General features: G+C 41.2%; 1 protein-coding gene across 3 annotated transcripts in view; it reads right to left on the bottom strand.

Moving 5' to 3' along the window:
- The window catches only part of ARID5B (AT-rich interaction domain 5B), a 188,961-nt gene that overhangs the window by 43,785 nt on the left and 131,961 nt on the right, over positions 1–13,215 (bottom strand). For 2 of the 3 annotated variants that reach the window (XM_070470711.1, XM_020897782.2), the window contains exon 5: positions 1,304–1,416. In XM_070470711.1, the coding sequence (XP_070326812.1) occupies positions 1,304–1,416 (113 nt within the window). Of the gene's footprint in view, positions 1–1,303; positions 1,417–2,838; positions 3,294–13,215 lie in introns of those variants that run through there. The other variant, XM_020897784.2, reaches the window with a different exon arrangement.

The following is a 13,215-nucleotide window of genomic DNA, read 5'->3' as shown; positions in this document are numbered from 1 at the left end:
TGATATCCTTCAAGATCACAGAAGCCAAAGTCCTGGATAGGTAGTTGTAGGGCCAAGATGTCCAAATTACCAGAAAATGTCACCCTTGGTATCCACATGGACTCACTCGCAGAAGGTCAAAGGAATAGAACAAAAATAACTTTAGGCAAAAACAGATTTGTTTTTAGCCAGAAAATATACATTTCTACTATGTGATCTTTTTAACCCTTTGCAATTTTGAAAGTCCTCAGAACTTCCTGATGAAACAGTCATGCTTGAAGATAAGATACAGAATGTGAATGTCTGTGATTTGCTTCTTTACCCTGGAAGAGAAGTGGAGGGCATGGCAGAAAAACAGTCGACTGCCAACATAGAACTGAAGTCATGGTTTTCCACATCAGGATCTTCTAGATTCACTAAAAATGCTCCCATTTTCATAAGTTTATTCCTTGGATCTGGAAATGTGGTGTCAGTTGAATTCTGGGCTTCAATTCAGGTCCTAAAGGGGCTATTGCTGTCTTTGGCACAGAAACAACACCTAAACGCAAACACCCCGTAAACGGAATCATGGAAATACGATCCAGGCCCACAAAAGTAAAAAAGATAAGCCTAAAAATATGAAGTGACACTTCACCCTTCGCGGTGCTAAATTCTTCAGGCATGCACTTTCAAGATTCCTAAGAATGCTAAGGCAAAACGGCCCCAGGTCCTAAAAGAGAGTCTAGAATTTGGACTTCCATTCTGCATTACATATGATCTTTAAAAACATATAAATCTGTATACAAGTATATGTATACATGTAAGGACTGGGCTACGTGTCTTTAATCCTAAGGTCAATTAGAGGTGATTTGGAAAAAAAAATAACTTGAAAAAAAGATTCATTCTAGCCATTTCTAATTCCATCCAGTTTTCATCTCTGAAGCATATTTAGATGAATACATTCAGAAAGAGGATGGTTCATCCAGTCTATTTTTGATACCAGCAGAGTAAACTATGTCATTGTGTCACCTACTATGAAATCTCAGTCTCAATGACGTGGGCGCTTAATCATCTGTCCTTTACCCAACCCGCCGAGCCGGGAGGTGGGAAGTCTTTCTGTTGACTAATCAAAATGCCTGCACTGCCCCCTCCCCCAGCTCCCCCCCAAACCCCCGCCGGGGGAGGGGGGTGGCGGGAACAGTCACAGCAGAGGGTTGTGAATACCAAAGTCAGATTCTGAATTGAAAACTGCCACCAAGACACAGGCGCAGAGAGAAAAAGGGAAAAATAAAAAGATGCAGCAAAAACGAATACCAACGAATACTGGGGAGCCAAATGACTGTACCTTGGCAACGGATTTGCCATCGGAATTGTTGTTGGGATCTTTACCACCACTGAAAGAGTCTCTTCTCTGTGGGCATGACTTCTTTTTGCGTGGTCTGCCTTTAAGATTTGGCGCTGAAAACAAATGGAGAACAATTGAGAGGCATTTTCATTTGCGTGGGTTTTCTTATTAAAAACTGAGACACTCACTCGAGCAGCACCCTCTAATTGTTCTGAGAAATGTACACATCTGCGGTAGCCAAGCCTCCTTTCAGACGTCCCTCTCTGAAGGGCTGCATAGCCTCTGCACTTCTGGACATGTTTCCCAAAGCTAACCTGTTACACTGGAACATGTCTAATTAATGTAAATAAAATGAAGCCCTCGGCTTTAAAGAACGATGATAAGATAAGGGTAACGCGCTTCCCTGTTGTTACACAAGAAATACACTGGGCTTGAGACAGCCCTGAGCCAGGCTCATTCTTTGTGTTTTGTTTTGTATCTTGTTTTCAGAAACCCAAGTGATAATATGCCAGCCCATTATGGCATCATAGTAATGTAACATTTGAAAACCTCTCTCTTCAAAAGTGGAAAGGTAAGCATTTTCTCAAAGTATGATACAAATAAGGGAGAGCTGTAGACAGAGGCATTCACAATAATCTGAAAAATATTACTAAATGTATTTACTAACAGTATTGCAAACAGCATGTTTCAGATCTCAGCGAATCTGGCAGGTACATTTAAGTTAGTAGGCTCTTTTTCTTTTATATATATATATATATATATATATATATATATGAAAAATGGAGATCTTGAGGGTTATTTAAAATAACTTTCAAAGAGCATACTGGAGTTAGCCTGATTCCATGGAGATTATACTTTTTAAAAGCCACAGACAGGACACAAATCAAAGTTATATTTCATCTTGGATGCTGAGGTTAAATCCCTTTAAGATCCATAAAAGAAGGAGGAAAAAAAAAAAAAAAGGCTGCTGTTTATTGAATGCTGCTCTGACTCTCCGGCATCAGTTTTCACATTTAACTTCATCAGTTACCCAGTCAAGCAAAATTAAAACAAACCAACTAACCGACTAGCCCTTGAGGAATTTCAAACTAACCAGTTACACCCCCAAGCAATTTCTTTAGGCCCTTTCAAGGTACCACACTTTTTTTTTTATTGCTTTAAGGTATGATTATGGCCATGTGAAATCTGAACAACTCCAACCCTCTTAATTGTTGTTAATCTTACTTATGTCATGCAGTTAGCCAGTGGTTTTAGGACACTGTACATGATACTCATCTTACAAACACAATTAATTCCACTAATTTGATTTTCTACTGTGGATAACAGTCTTGCTGTTGACAAAGCACAATAAATCAGAGCTGCCTTTCAAATTAAGCAAAAGTTTCAAAAGTGGTTTTGGGACTCAGACTCCCTGCTTCCCAAATCTGCTCTCCACAATGTCTGTCTGAAAGCCCATCTCAGAAAGCGACCCTGGAATTACCAAAGGGATACAAACTCACAAACAGAAAATCAAGCAAAGAGAAAGCAGCGATTACCCATTCCAGTCGGCAAACATCTGCTTGATGATGTCTGTGCTCATGAAAGCTACAGCATGTGACTGCTCCCCGGCCCCACGTCCCTGGAAGTCTCCACTCGACTTGGTGTGGATGTCAGCTTCCCTCCGAATGCGAGCTGCGAGGCTCAGCGCTCTGCTTACAACTCCCCTCCCCCGGCAGCTCCATTACTCATGTAAACACACAGCAGTGACTAGCACGGGGTGTGTGGGATGAGCTCCGAGGACTTGGCTGGAGTTGCCAGACTGGCAGGCAGGGCTCGCCTCTCTCCACCTCCCCGAATGGGGTGGGTGACTTCATCCAGCCTGTTTTGTGGCTCCTGACCTCCTGCTCCTGTCAGAGCCCGATGCCACCTTCCATGAACTGATGAGGTCCTCTGCCTGGAGCCAGGGTGGGGACTATTTTGATTTGAGGAATCTCAGTGTAGCACAGAAGTGTTTCCACAACTGACCCAAGTGCTAAGACTTTAATGACGGTGAAGGAAGGATGTACTTTCAAGTTCCTTATCAAAATAATAGCCCAGCAGAGAGCTGACAGAAACCGACAGAACTTGAGGTAGGTCTGGGGCATTTCATTAAAAGGAACAAAACAACACTGCCTCTGTTCTAAGACTTGTTACTATGATCTTTCCTTCCTAACAATTTTGGCAAAAAGCATTTAAACCTAAAAGGCATTTATTTCCAGAAAAGCTTTCAAATCCCAAAGGCCTTTTACACAGAGAGAACTCACATTGAACAGGCTGTTTTAAATAAAGGCAGAGGTTCCGGGAACTGACAATAAGTCATCCCCAAATCGGGTCTATTTTCTCCATTCTTTGAGCTGCTCTTAGAACCCAGAGAGGCACATGCCCGTCCCCAGCAAATTCTGAGAATTACATATTTAGAACAGACTAGTACCTAATAGTCTGCTCACACAAACTGAAGCTCTAAGTAGAATCTGATCAAAAGAAAAAGCCTTTTGTTCCTCAGAAGGCAAGTGCACTGATATTTCAGGTATGGTTAGGTAAATCCCACCAACCCCTTAAGTATCAAGTTTGAATACCTCTGTTAGTCTCACCTCTGAGCTCCTTCTCTGACCTTCTCGTATGGAAGGCATCATTGTGTTCTTTGTACTTTAGCCGGCTTATTCTTATACTGAGTTGGAGAGCCTTCAATGGCAGGACCATGTCCGATCCATCGCTCTCTGCCTCAGTACCCACCCGGGGGCAGTAATGCCTAATACACTGTGGAATAATCAGTGACTGCTGGATACAAAGATGCCCACATATACGCCCTTGGTGTCAAGAGCTAGGCCCGTCAACTTGATCGCGTGAATACCCATCACCCTGGGCACCTGTAAATGGCACTCACCTTTCCTGCTCACCTGTGGGTTCTGGGAGCAAACACTAGTGACAGGAATTTACAGTGGGAGACGAGCCTTTGGTTCCTGCTTAGGGTAACTGTGTCTGACATCTCAGTGGGGCCATGATTTTGTCCCACATTCAATGAGCAAATAAACTGAACACCAGATGTTAAAAGTACTGGGGGAAGCGTGCAGGACTCCATACGGGGTAAGAGCCTCCACGATACAATTAAGAGAGTTTTTAGATCCACGAGACCTGAGGTGAAGCTTGGGACTGCCGGGCTGGCTTTTGGGGACAGCAAATATTCTTGTCCCCAAATTACTTTTTTTTTTCCCCCTACAGGGTCATAGAAACAAATTATTTGCTAAGTGGGTGAATGAAAATAAATGCTTTATAGCATGGTGGCGGTCATGGACGGGCTTGCTCTGGACTTTGACTTTTTTATAAAAGAAACAGCCCACCTCTTCTCAGCTGCCCTGGACCAACCTACACCTGCCCTCTGCTCGACAGCTAAGGGCCACAGACTTACTGAGAGAACCCAAATCCTATAACTCCAGAACCACACCAGTTCCAGCTGCTTTAGAGGAGGCCAGTCTCTACCAAGAAAATGATTCTTGAAAGCTAGCAATACATGTACTGACAGCATAGCTGGTTCTAGTCAGTTTTACTTTAAAAAATACAGAGCACGAAGCAATAAATGCACAGCTACTTTGACATGTGTATAGTATACACCCACAGGCCAACCCTGGCCTGGCTCATTCATAGAGTTTAATCAGTGCTCTTTACATGAATGTTTTCAATATTATCCACAAATATTATTAATAATAATAACAACTGATGTTTACAGAGCACTTTTTTTTTGCCAGTCAGAGCTTTGCATACAACTCATTTAAAACTCAAAACAAGCCCACAGTAAGGCACAATTATTATTATCCCCATTTTACAGACCAGGTAACTGAGATAGAAATTATTTTGTCTTAGGTCATACCACTGGTTACTGGTAGTGGAAAGCTTCCCACCCAGGCAACTGACTTTATCCAGAGCCCCTGCTTTCAGGAGCTTCCCTTAACACACATACTTGCTGTGTCTTATAACGATGTGTTTACATTCTTAACGGGCTGGCAGACTCCAGGGAGCTACCCCCAAATGAAAACAGCACATAGCAGAGGGCGCTATAGCCCATCTCAGGCACCAGACAGCACCCTACAGCTCTGCTGGTGGGCACAGGGTCCCCATCCTGAGTAGCAGGTGATGAGACTTGCACCAAAGTCGCAGAGTTCCAGCAAAGCTTAAGAGCACCAAGGACATTACCCCCTTGCAGTGTAGTACCATCGACGGACTCTTCTGCCTGATCAGTGAATGATGTCTATGGTTTTTTTAAAAAAAGTATCTTCTCTCTCTGACTGCCCATCTGTTCCTCTTACTCAGTGTCATGAAATTAACAAGTATTCACCATTGTGAAGTCACCACTATTTCTATAGGTGTTAATCCCAGGAGAAATCGGCTACTGCTAGTGTTCCAGGCTACTCTGACATTTAACCCATGTGTTTTGTTTATTGCCTTTTTAAAAAAACTCCTTCAACTATTAATGAATCAGTTTTTTTTTTTTTTACAGTAGAGCAAAACATGCTTTTTTTTTTTCCCTTTAAGACTCTAGAAACTCAGAGTTGCAGGCACTCATTTATGTATTTACTTCACTGTGGGTTCTGACAAGTTATGTGTCAGGCAGTACAGGTGTGGGAAACTTTCATATTGCAATAATAATAATAAAACAAAGGAAATGTAACCAGTTACTGGCAAAGTAAATTGCTTTTGGCTTAAACGTTTCTGTTTTTTTTCCTACTGTGTTCTTCCTGTCATGACCGTCTCTTTTTTTATAACATTTATGCTCTTGGAAATACCACGAAGATAAACTGCTATAAAAGCTGGATTGACTCATCAGTTAACAACTCTTTCTTCTCGTTTTGCAGAGAGGATTTTGTTGCCAACGGAGCGACATAGTCTCTCGAGAAATTCTCTGTGAGCTTCCAGTCAGAGATAGGACTTGCTCGTTGGTAGGGACAGGAATTAGGGGAATGGAAAACCAGGCATCATTTTCCTAAGAGTTTGACCCCCAGGGTCAATGTCTAGAGGAAGCTGGCAGAGCATAAACTCATTTGATTTGCAAGTTGTGTGTGTGTGTTTTTTAAACACTAAACACAAGTCAGAAAACTAAACTCCACAGACTGAAGTATTAAAATAGGACTGACAAACATTGTTCTATGTATAGTGTGCATTACTGATAATACTTTGCATTTCTTTAATGCCTTTCCTCTGAGCATCTCAATTCTTTGGTACATTTTCTTTATAGACAATAATCTTAAAATACTCCGGCAAGTTTCAGCATGGAGCATTGCTCTTTCTGGGGGCGGGGGGACCTACCCTAATTTAGTTATCATTTATTGTGTTCTATTTTCAACATTTCCCTTTTGACTATTTAGAAACTTCCTCTTTCACTACAACAAAAATAGGATGAGTGTTTTTAAAGTTATTAACGTATGAGTAAAAGATTTAGAAACCAACAATGGCAGAAAGCTTGATCAAAGCCACTCCTGAAATTTATGGGTGTAATAAAAGAAAGGCATTTCACAGATAATCTCTCACAGAATTTCAGTTTTCAAATACTAGGGAAAAAAGAAAAGAAAAACAGAAGCTCTCAGCTCTCATGTTGGCTTTAACTTAAAGCCAACATTTTTGCTTTTAAATTCATAAATGATTCCCTGAAATTCTGTTTCAAATCCACAGTTACATTCCATATACTCCCCACTCCACACCTCACAGAGCGAGGCCAGAAAACTGTAGCCGCTGAGACTCCATGTCTGATAATTGGTTGGCTCCGTGAATTCACAAAGCATTAATTATTTATATGGATTTAAGATCATGCAAGTTTACTTTTATTCTGTTGGTCTATAAATAATTTTCCACACTCAACAGAAATGTTTGAGAAGCAACTGTGCCGTCTGAGATGCGAACACATCAGGCCGTTAGCAAGCACAACTCCATCCCAGGGGACTTTCTGGCTTAAATGATGACTTCAAAGCAATAGGCACAATTTAAACAAAATTTAAAAAGGAAAAAAGCTGCAGAGTGTTATCATGTCCTATAATTTTTCTGACAGTTTCCTTTTTAAGAGTAATATTTTTTCCTCAAATAAAGGCATTAATAAGATGAGTCCCGAGTTGTGGGGAGTTTCCCCGGTGGCACTAGTGGTAAAGAACCCGCTGCCAATGCAGGAGACTTGGGTCTGATCCCTGGGTCGGGAAGATCCCCTGGAGGAGGGCATGGCAACCCATCCAGTATTCTTGCCTGGAGAATCCCATGGACAGAGGAGCCTGGCAGACTACAGTCCATAGGGTCGCAAAGAGTTGGACATGATTGTAGCAACTTAGCAGGAGCAGAGTTGTGAACTGAGGCCAGAGCCAGCCTCAAATGCCCTCACTCTCAAATGACACCCAGACCAGACAGCCCTGAACAGGGGCCGAGGGGTGTGCCCCAGGGAAATGCTCACACTCGCTACCCTGGATGTCACGGCCACTTTGAGTTTCCAGGTCTGCTTCAGCCCAAGCCATACCTTAATGTTGCTTGAACCACAGTGCCTACTAACTACAATTTAGCATTTCCAATGAACTACACTCTCACAGAATCCAGGTCCTCCCCTACCACCTGTGGAAGGGTAAGCAGAAGTCTTATTAGAAAGAGGATGGGAAAGAAAAAAAAAAATATGAAGCAGGCTTTATATGAGGTCCAGGCACTTTGGCTCTTTGTCACTGAGGTCCCTAAGAGTCACTAATGAGAGTGGAATGTATTATTGCATTTGTCATACCTGGACTGCTCAGGCAACTTAAGCCCAAAACAGCCGTGGACTTCATTGACTGCTCAACAAACCATGTAAGCAAACACTTTTGTAATGCCTTCCCAACCTGCCCTGTCTTACTCACTCCTTTTTTCATACTTGTGAATGCTGGAGCAATTGTTAATGCCTCTGATCAAAGTTTTAGTAATTTCATAGGCATGTGATTTGCATAGCTATTTCCTGATCTGCCTTCTCTCTGCCCTGGAGGTCTTCATTTCTCAGAAACACTTAACAACACAGATTATTTTACTTCTTCCCTTCCCCCAGCCTATAAATGGAACTTGACTTGCTAGCTCATCTGTATTGCTAATTGGTCTGAAACCATGTGACTCTGTGCATTCTTGCCATTAATGCAGGAGCAAACCTCTTTTTCAGTCAGGTTTTACCATCAGTGATGGGCAGATCTCTACTTCCTCTCTGTGTCTTGAGGGGGGAGACAGGATTTAAGTGGCCAACTATCTATATATTACTATATATATTACTATATATATTATTATATATGTTATCTATATATTACTCCAAAATGATGCAGGGAATTCTAAAGGAACGTAGAAGAATTCTGGAGGTCTATGATAGGTATGATAGGCTTATCTAAGAGGGCACTGGGCAAAGAAGAAAAGGATTATAGTCGCTTTTCACCATCACTTTGGTGGGGAAAATCTAGGAGCTAAATGGAGGTGGAGAGTGAGGAGAGATTCTGGGTCTTCAGAGGACTGACTCTTTATGGAGAGAATTCTGGAAAAGGGAGGGTGACTGAAATCAATGCCAGACCCCTCAAACTTTGGTCTGTCTGGCGACCCACAGATTCCGCCAGGGGGGCCATCTCAGATGAAAAAGCCCCTTCAGGACCTGTAAGGGGGTGGAGGTGGTGGCTCACAGCCGCTCTGCAAACGGTTATTCATCTTTGGGGTAATGAAGTCTATAGACCATGATATTAGGAGCCTGTGGAAAGACTGGAATTCCAAATACTTTGTAAAGATACATCGGGGCAGAGTGGACACCTGAGGGCCTAGCTTGGTCCTTAAGATCTAAGGGAGGTGGAGTTGTCTAGGTCCTCGGACAGCACACAAAGGGTCCCGTCTCCTCCCCCAGCTGTAAAGTCTTGTCATGAAGTCACAAACCCAGCAAAACCAACAACCAGACTCTTAAATAGCACAGTGGCTCAAATGTCACTTTCACATCTACCTTGCAACTCATTTCTCCTGCTATTCATTTCCCCAGATGCCGGGTACCCACCAGCCAATTCCAAATCCCCGGCTCATCAGTTAAAAGGGAAGATCATGCTGGATGTTGAGGGAAAAAACCTGCATCACAACTACTACACTTAGAACAAATGTGTTGTCTCACTGCTCACTGTATCCACTTTCTTAAGAATCTGAAATAACTCATGCTTGCATTTTTTGATAACTATTCAATATACACAGATTTAAGTCTTTATAATTATCTATATGATTTAAGTCTTAAGATTTAAGACAGATTTAAGTCTATATGATTATCTGTAATATCAATAGAATATTAACTTAAGATACTAGTGCTTTGTTTTAGGCTATTTAAAGATTCACTCTGGAAATGCTTTTAAAAGACGTTTTGATGACTATAATTTATGAATTTTATAAAGACCTCTTAAGCATAGAGAATTAATTTTTGTCTATTTTTCTTTTTTTTACAATCAATAAACCTGCTTATTCTACTCCATGATTGATACATTCTATGGAGTTACTATCGTATGTGACAGCACAGAAGTGAAAGCTACATTTTTGTATTGAATAATCTTGCAAGGAGCAGTAAATATCAAAACAGTTCTTAAACTCATATATAAACAGAACTTTCTGGTTCAGCCATTTCTCCAGGTTTAGAAATGAGATATTCCATGTTCAACATTAAGGGTAATTGATTTGCTACATCTCTAAAGAAAACATTCCCCACTTGGAAATAAGTAAAAGAGACTGTGTGTGTGTGTGTGTGTGTGTATGTGTGTGTGGATTAACATGGAGATCTTTAACTTGTTACAGACTTGGACTAATATAGTATAGGCTTTTCACTTTTTTCAAACACATACACATAGGAAAAGTAAAAGATCTTCACATAATAGTTTCCCAATTTCTTTTAAAAAATCCCCAAAGGAATTTGTGCTGAAAGAGGATTTTTCACTCTCTTCATGTTTTTCTATCATTCAGAAAGAATAATTTAAGAAGTAGATGTGTGTGCTCTCAGTCACTAAGTCGTGTCCGAGTCTTTGCAACCCCATGGAATGCAGCATGCCAACCTCCTCTGTCCATGGAATTTCCCAGGCAAGATTACTGGAGTGGGTTCTGATTTCCTTCTCCAGGGGATCTTCCCGACCCAGGGATTGAACCCACATCTCCTATGTCTTCTGCATTGTCAGGCAGATTCTTTACCACTGTGCCAGCTGGGAAGCCACAAGAAGTAGGATAGTTTCTGAGAATTCCCTGGAGGACTCAGTGCTTTAGCTGCCGAGGGCCCAGGTTCAGTTCCTGGTGGCAGAACTAAGATTCTGCATGCCACATGGTGCAGCCAAAAAGAAAGTGAAAAACAAGTAGGACAGTCTCTTACTTAGAAGCAAAAAGATTACTATTCCTGTTTGTCATTTTTTGGAACCCGCAGGTGGCAGAGAATAGTGTGTGTTGCAGCCAAGTGCATGAGGAGAAAGGGCCTGGGGTGTGTGTGGAGAAGCGGCAATAAGATCCACAGTGCCTGGTGGTATATTAAACAAGGTCAGCTCGTTATAACCCGGTGGGGTCAGCTAGGGAGCTCAGCTCCTGGGAGTGACAGGATGTCACACGGCAGGGAAAAGCGTAAAGATCCCCATAGAAATCTCACAGTGAACATGGAGAACACACGGAAGATGTTAGGAGTTATCCCACTTATTCCAGTGAAAGCTAAAACGTTTCTAGGACTGTTTAGAGTTGCTCTGTCCAATGCGGCAACCACTATCCACATGGGGCTCTTGAGCACCTAAGACATCTAGTCCAAATTGAGATGTGCTGTAAGTATAAAATACACACTGAGTTTCCAAGAATATATAAAAAATATAAAATAGGCCATTACTAACATGTTATACTGATTATATGTTAAAATATTTTGATATACTGCATTACATTAAAAAAAATTAACTCTACCTGTTTCTTTTTACCCTTTAAAATGTGGTTACTGGGAAATTTTAAGTTACATATGACTTGCATTATCTTTCTCTTGGACGATGCTGGTTTAGTCAACAGTCCAGTGTTACTATTATAGATAGGTCCTTACAAATGTGTCTTAAAAAGCAGGCAGAATAAGATTAACATCTGAAGCTAAAATAATAAGCAAAAATCATGATTCAAAGTTTCAGTACAATCTAGACTTTTATTCACTGTTTTGGAGGGTAGTCATGCATAGATGTTAGTATCTGAACATTTTGCCAAACCTGAAATGTCTCCTTTGTAAAATTCAAATCTGGTAATCATTGACTCAAAGTAACTAAATGGCCCTGATGAAGATGTTATTTCATTAACTTCCTTAACTAAGATGCCAAAGCAAATTTTAAGCTTTGACATCAGATTTGGGGGTGAGAGAGTGGGGGAAGGGGAAGAAAGTGAGAAAACGAGCTAATTTTTAATTTTACTTACTATTCTTCCCTGCTGCCAGCATGAGCTGGGCATAACGTAAGTCATTTGCAAACTGAATAAGAGAAAACAGATTTTGAGTGATTTTGACTCACTGGAAAGTAAAAGCTTCTCCATCACAAATTGTTGAGTAAGTTCATGGTCTGGATGTGTTTTTCTTTTTGGAGTTTTCATCTGCCAGTAAGTAGAGAGGTCAGATACATTCAGGCCCAAAGGCAAGGGCATGGCCTTCATCACTCTCCCAAGGTACTTGAAGTCCCAGAGCTTCGTATGACACAAAGAGAAGTTGTTTGTTGAGGACAGGAGCTCCGATAAGCCCAGAGAAGTTGACAGGACAAAACGGTTTGAACTCTAGGGGACAGGAGAGAAGATGCATTCTTTTCCCAATGTTAGCAGCCAAAAGACCAGGGGGCATCACCCTGAGAAGAGGGCTGGCCTATGTCTCATCCTCCCAAATAGCTTGTTACAGTTGCTGAATTTAAAGCCTGTCCCCTCCCCCTCCTCCTCTTTCGATCCTGTGGTAGCAGCGACATAGAAATGGACCTAGGGAAAAACAGGGTTCTCCAAATAAAACATGCCAATCAAAGGGTTACACACCTGCCTGGTTTCTTTCATAGAATTCCCCCACCCCCTTTTTAGGGTTCTCATTATAAAAATAAAAACAGCAATGGTAGCAGTGGAAATAAAGTTAGGAAATATTTTCTTTTCTTAGAAGGCAAGAGTTGACATAGCATTTAAGGCAATGGCATGCAGAGAGATTCAGACTAAAATCTCCACAACATCAACAAAATGTGTAATGACAATTATTCATTCCACTGTCTAATACTTGTAACAATAATTTTTATGAAATCATTTGGCAGGTTCAACTTACATCTAGAGAAGCAGTCTGCACACCTCTGGTATGTCTCTGATATCTAACTGTAGCAGCATTTGTCTTTACCCTCCAAACTCTTTTATAGCACATGGTATACATATTTCAGCATCCAACATTATTAACTCATGACCAACTGTCAGTTGATGGTTATCTAACACGTGGGGTCTCCACACAAGGAATCCTTATTTGGGCAAAAGCTCTTGTCTGGACCAGTCTGTCTATATTTTCCCTCAGAAGAACTTTATTTGGATTATTATTCACTGTTAGTGGAAACTCGGAGGCTGCATGTGTGGCAATTGGAAGGCGGGGGAATAAATCCTTAGCAAGTTAAAACACTTAGCTGATATTAAAACCATTTCTGGCTTTGTTAGCTGAAAGGAAACTCTCGGTTGCCCTCTTGTGGTCAATCTATGTGCTGTGGTGGGAAAACCATAAAAAACCAGAAACTAGAGAGTTTAATCAAATTCAGGTAAGAACATTCAGCCTCCACAGAAACAGTCACAAATCACAACCTTATGTTGTTTTATATGTTTCAGAATTTACATTTAGCAGCCCTCCTATGTGGAGAGGGAAGGAGGATGTGGGGAGGGGCTAATATGGAAATTAGAAATCAGTCTTTCTAGAA

Source organism: Odocoileus virginianus, chromosome 7 (genome assembly GCF_023699985.2).
Source record: "Odocoileus virginianus isolate 20LAN1187 ecotype Illinois chromosome 7, Ovbor_1.2, whole genome shotgun sequence".
NCBI classification, from domain to species: Eukaryota; Metazoa; Chordata; class Mammalia; order Artiodactyla; family Cervidae; genus Odocoileus; species Odocoileus virginianus.
The sequence above is the reverse complement of the archived record's forward strand: the minus strand, read 5'-3'. Positions and strand labels throughout refer to the sequence as shown.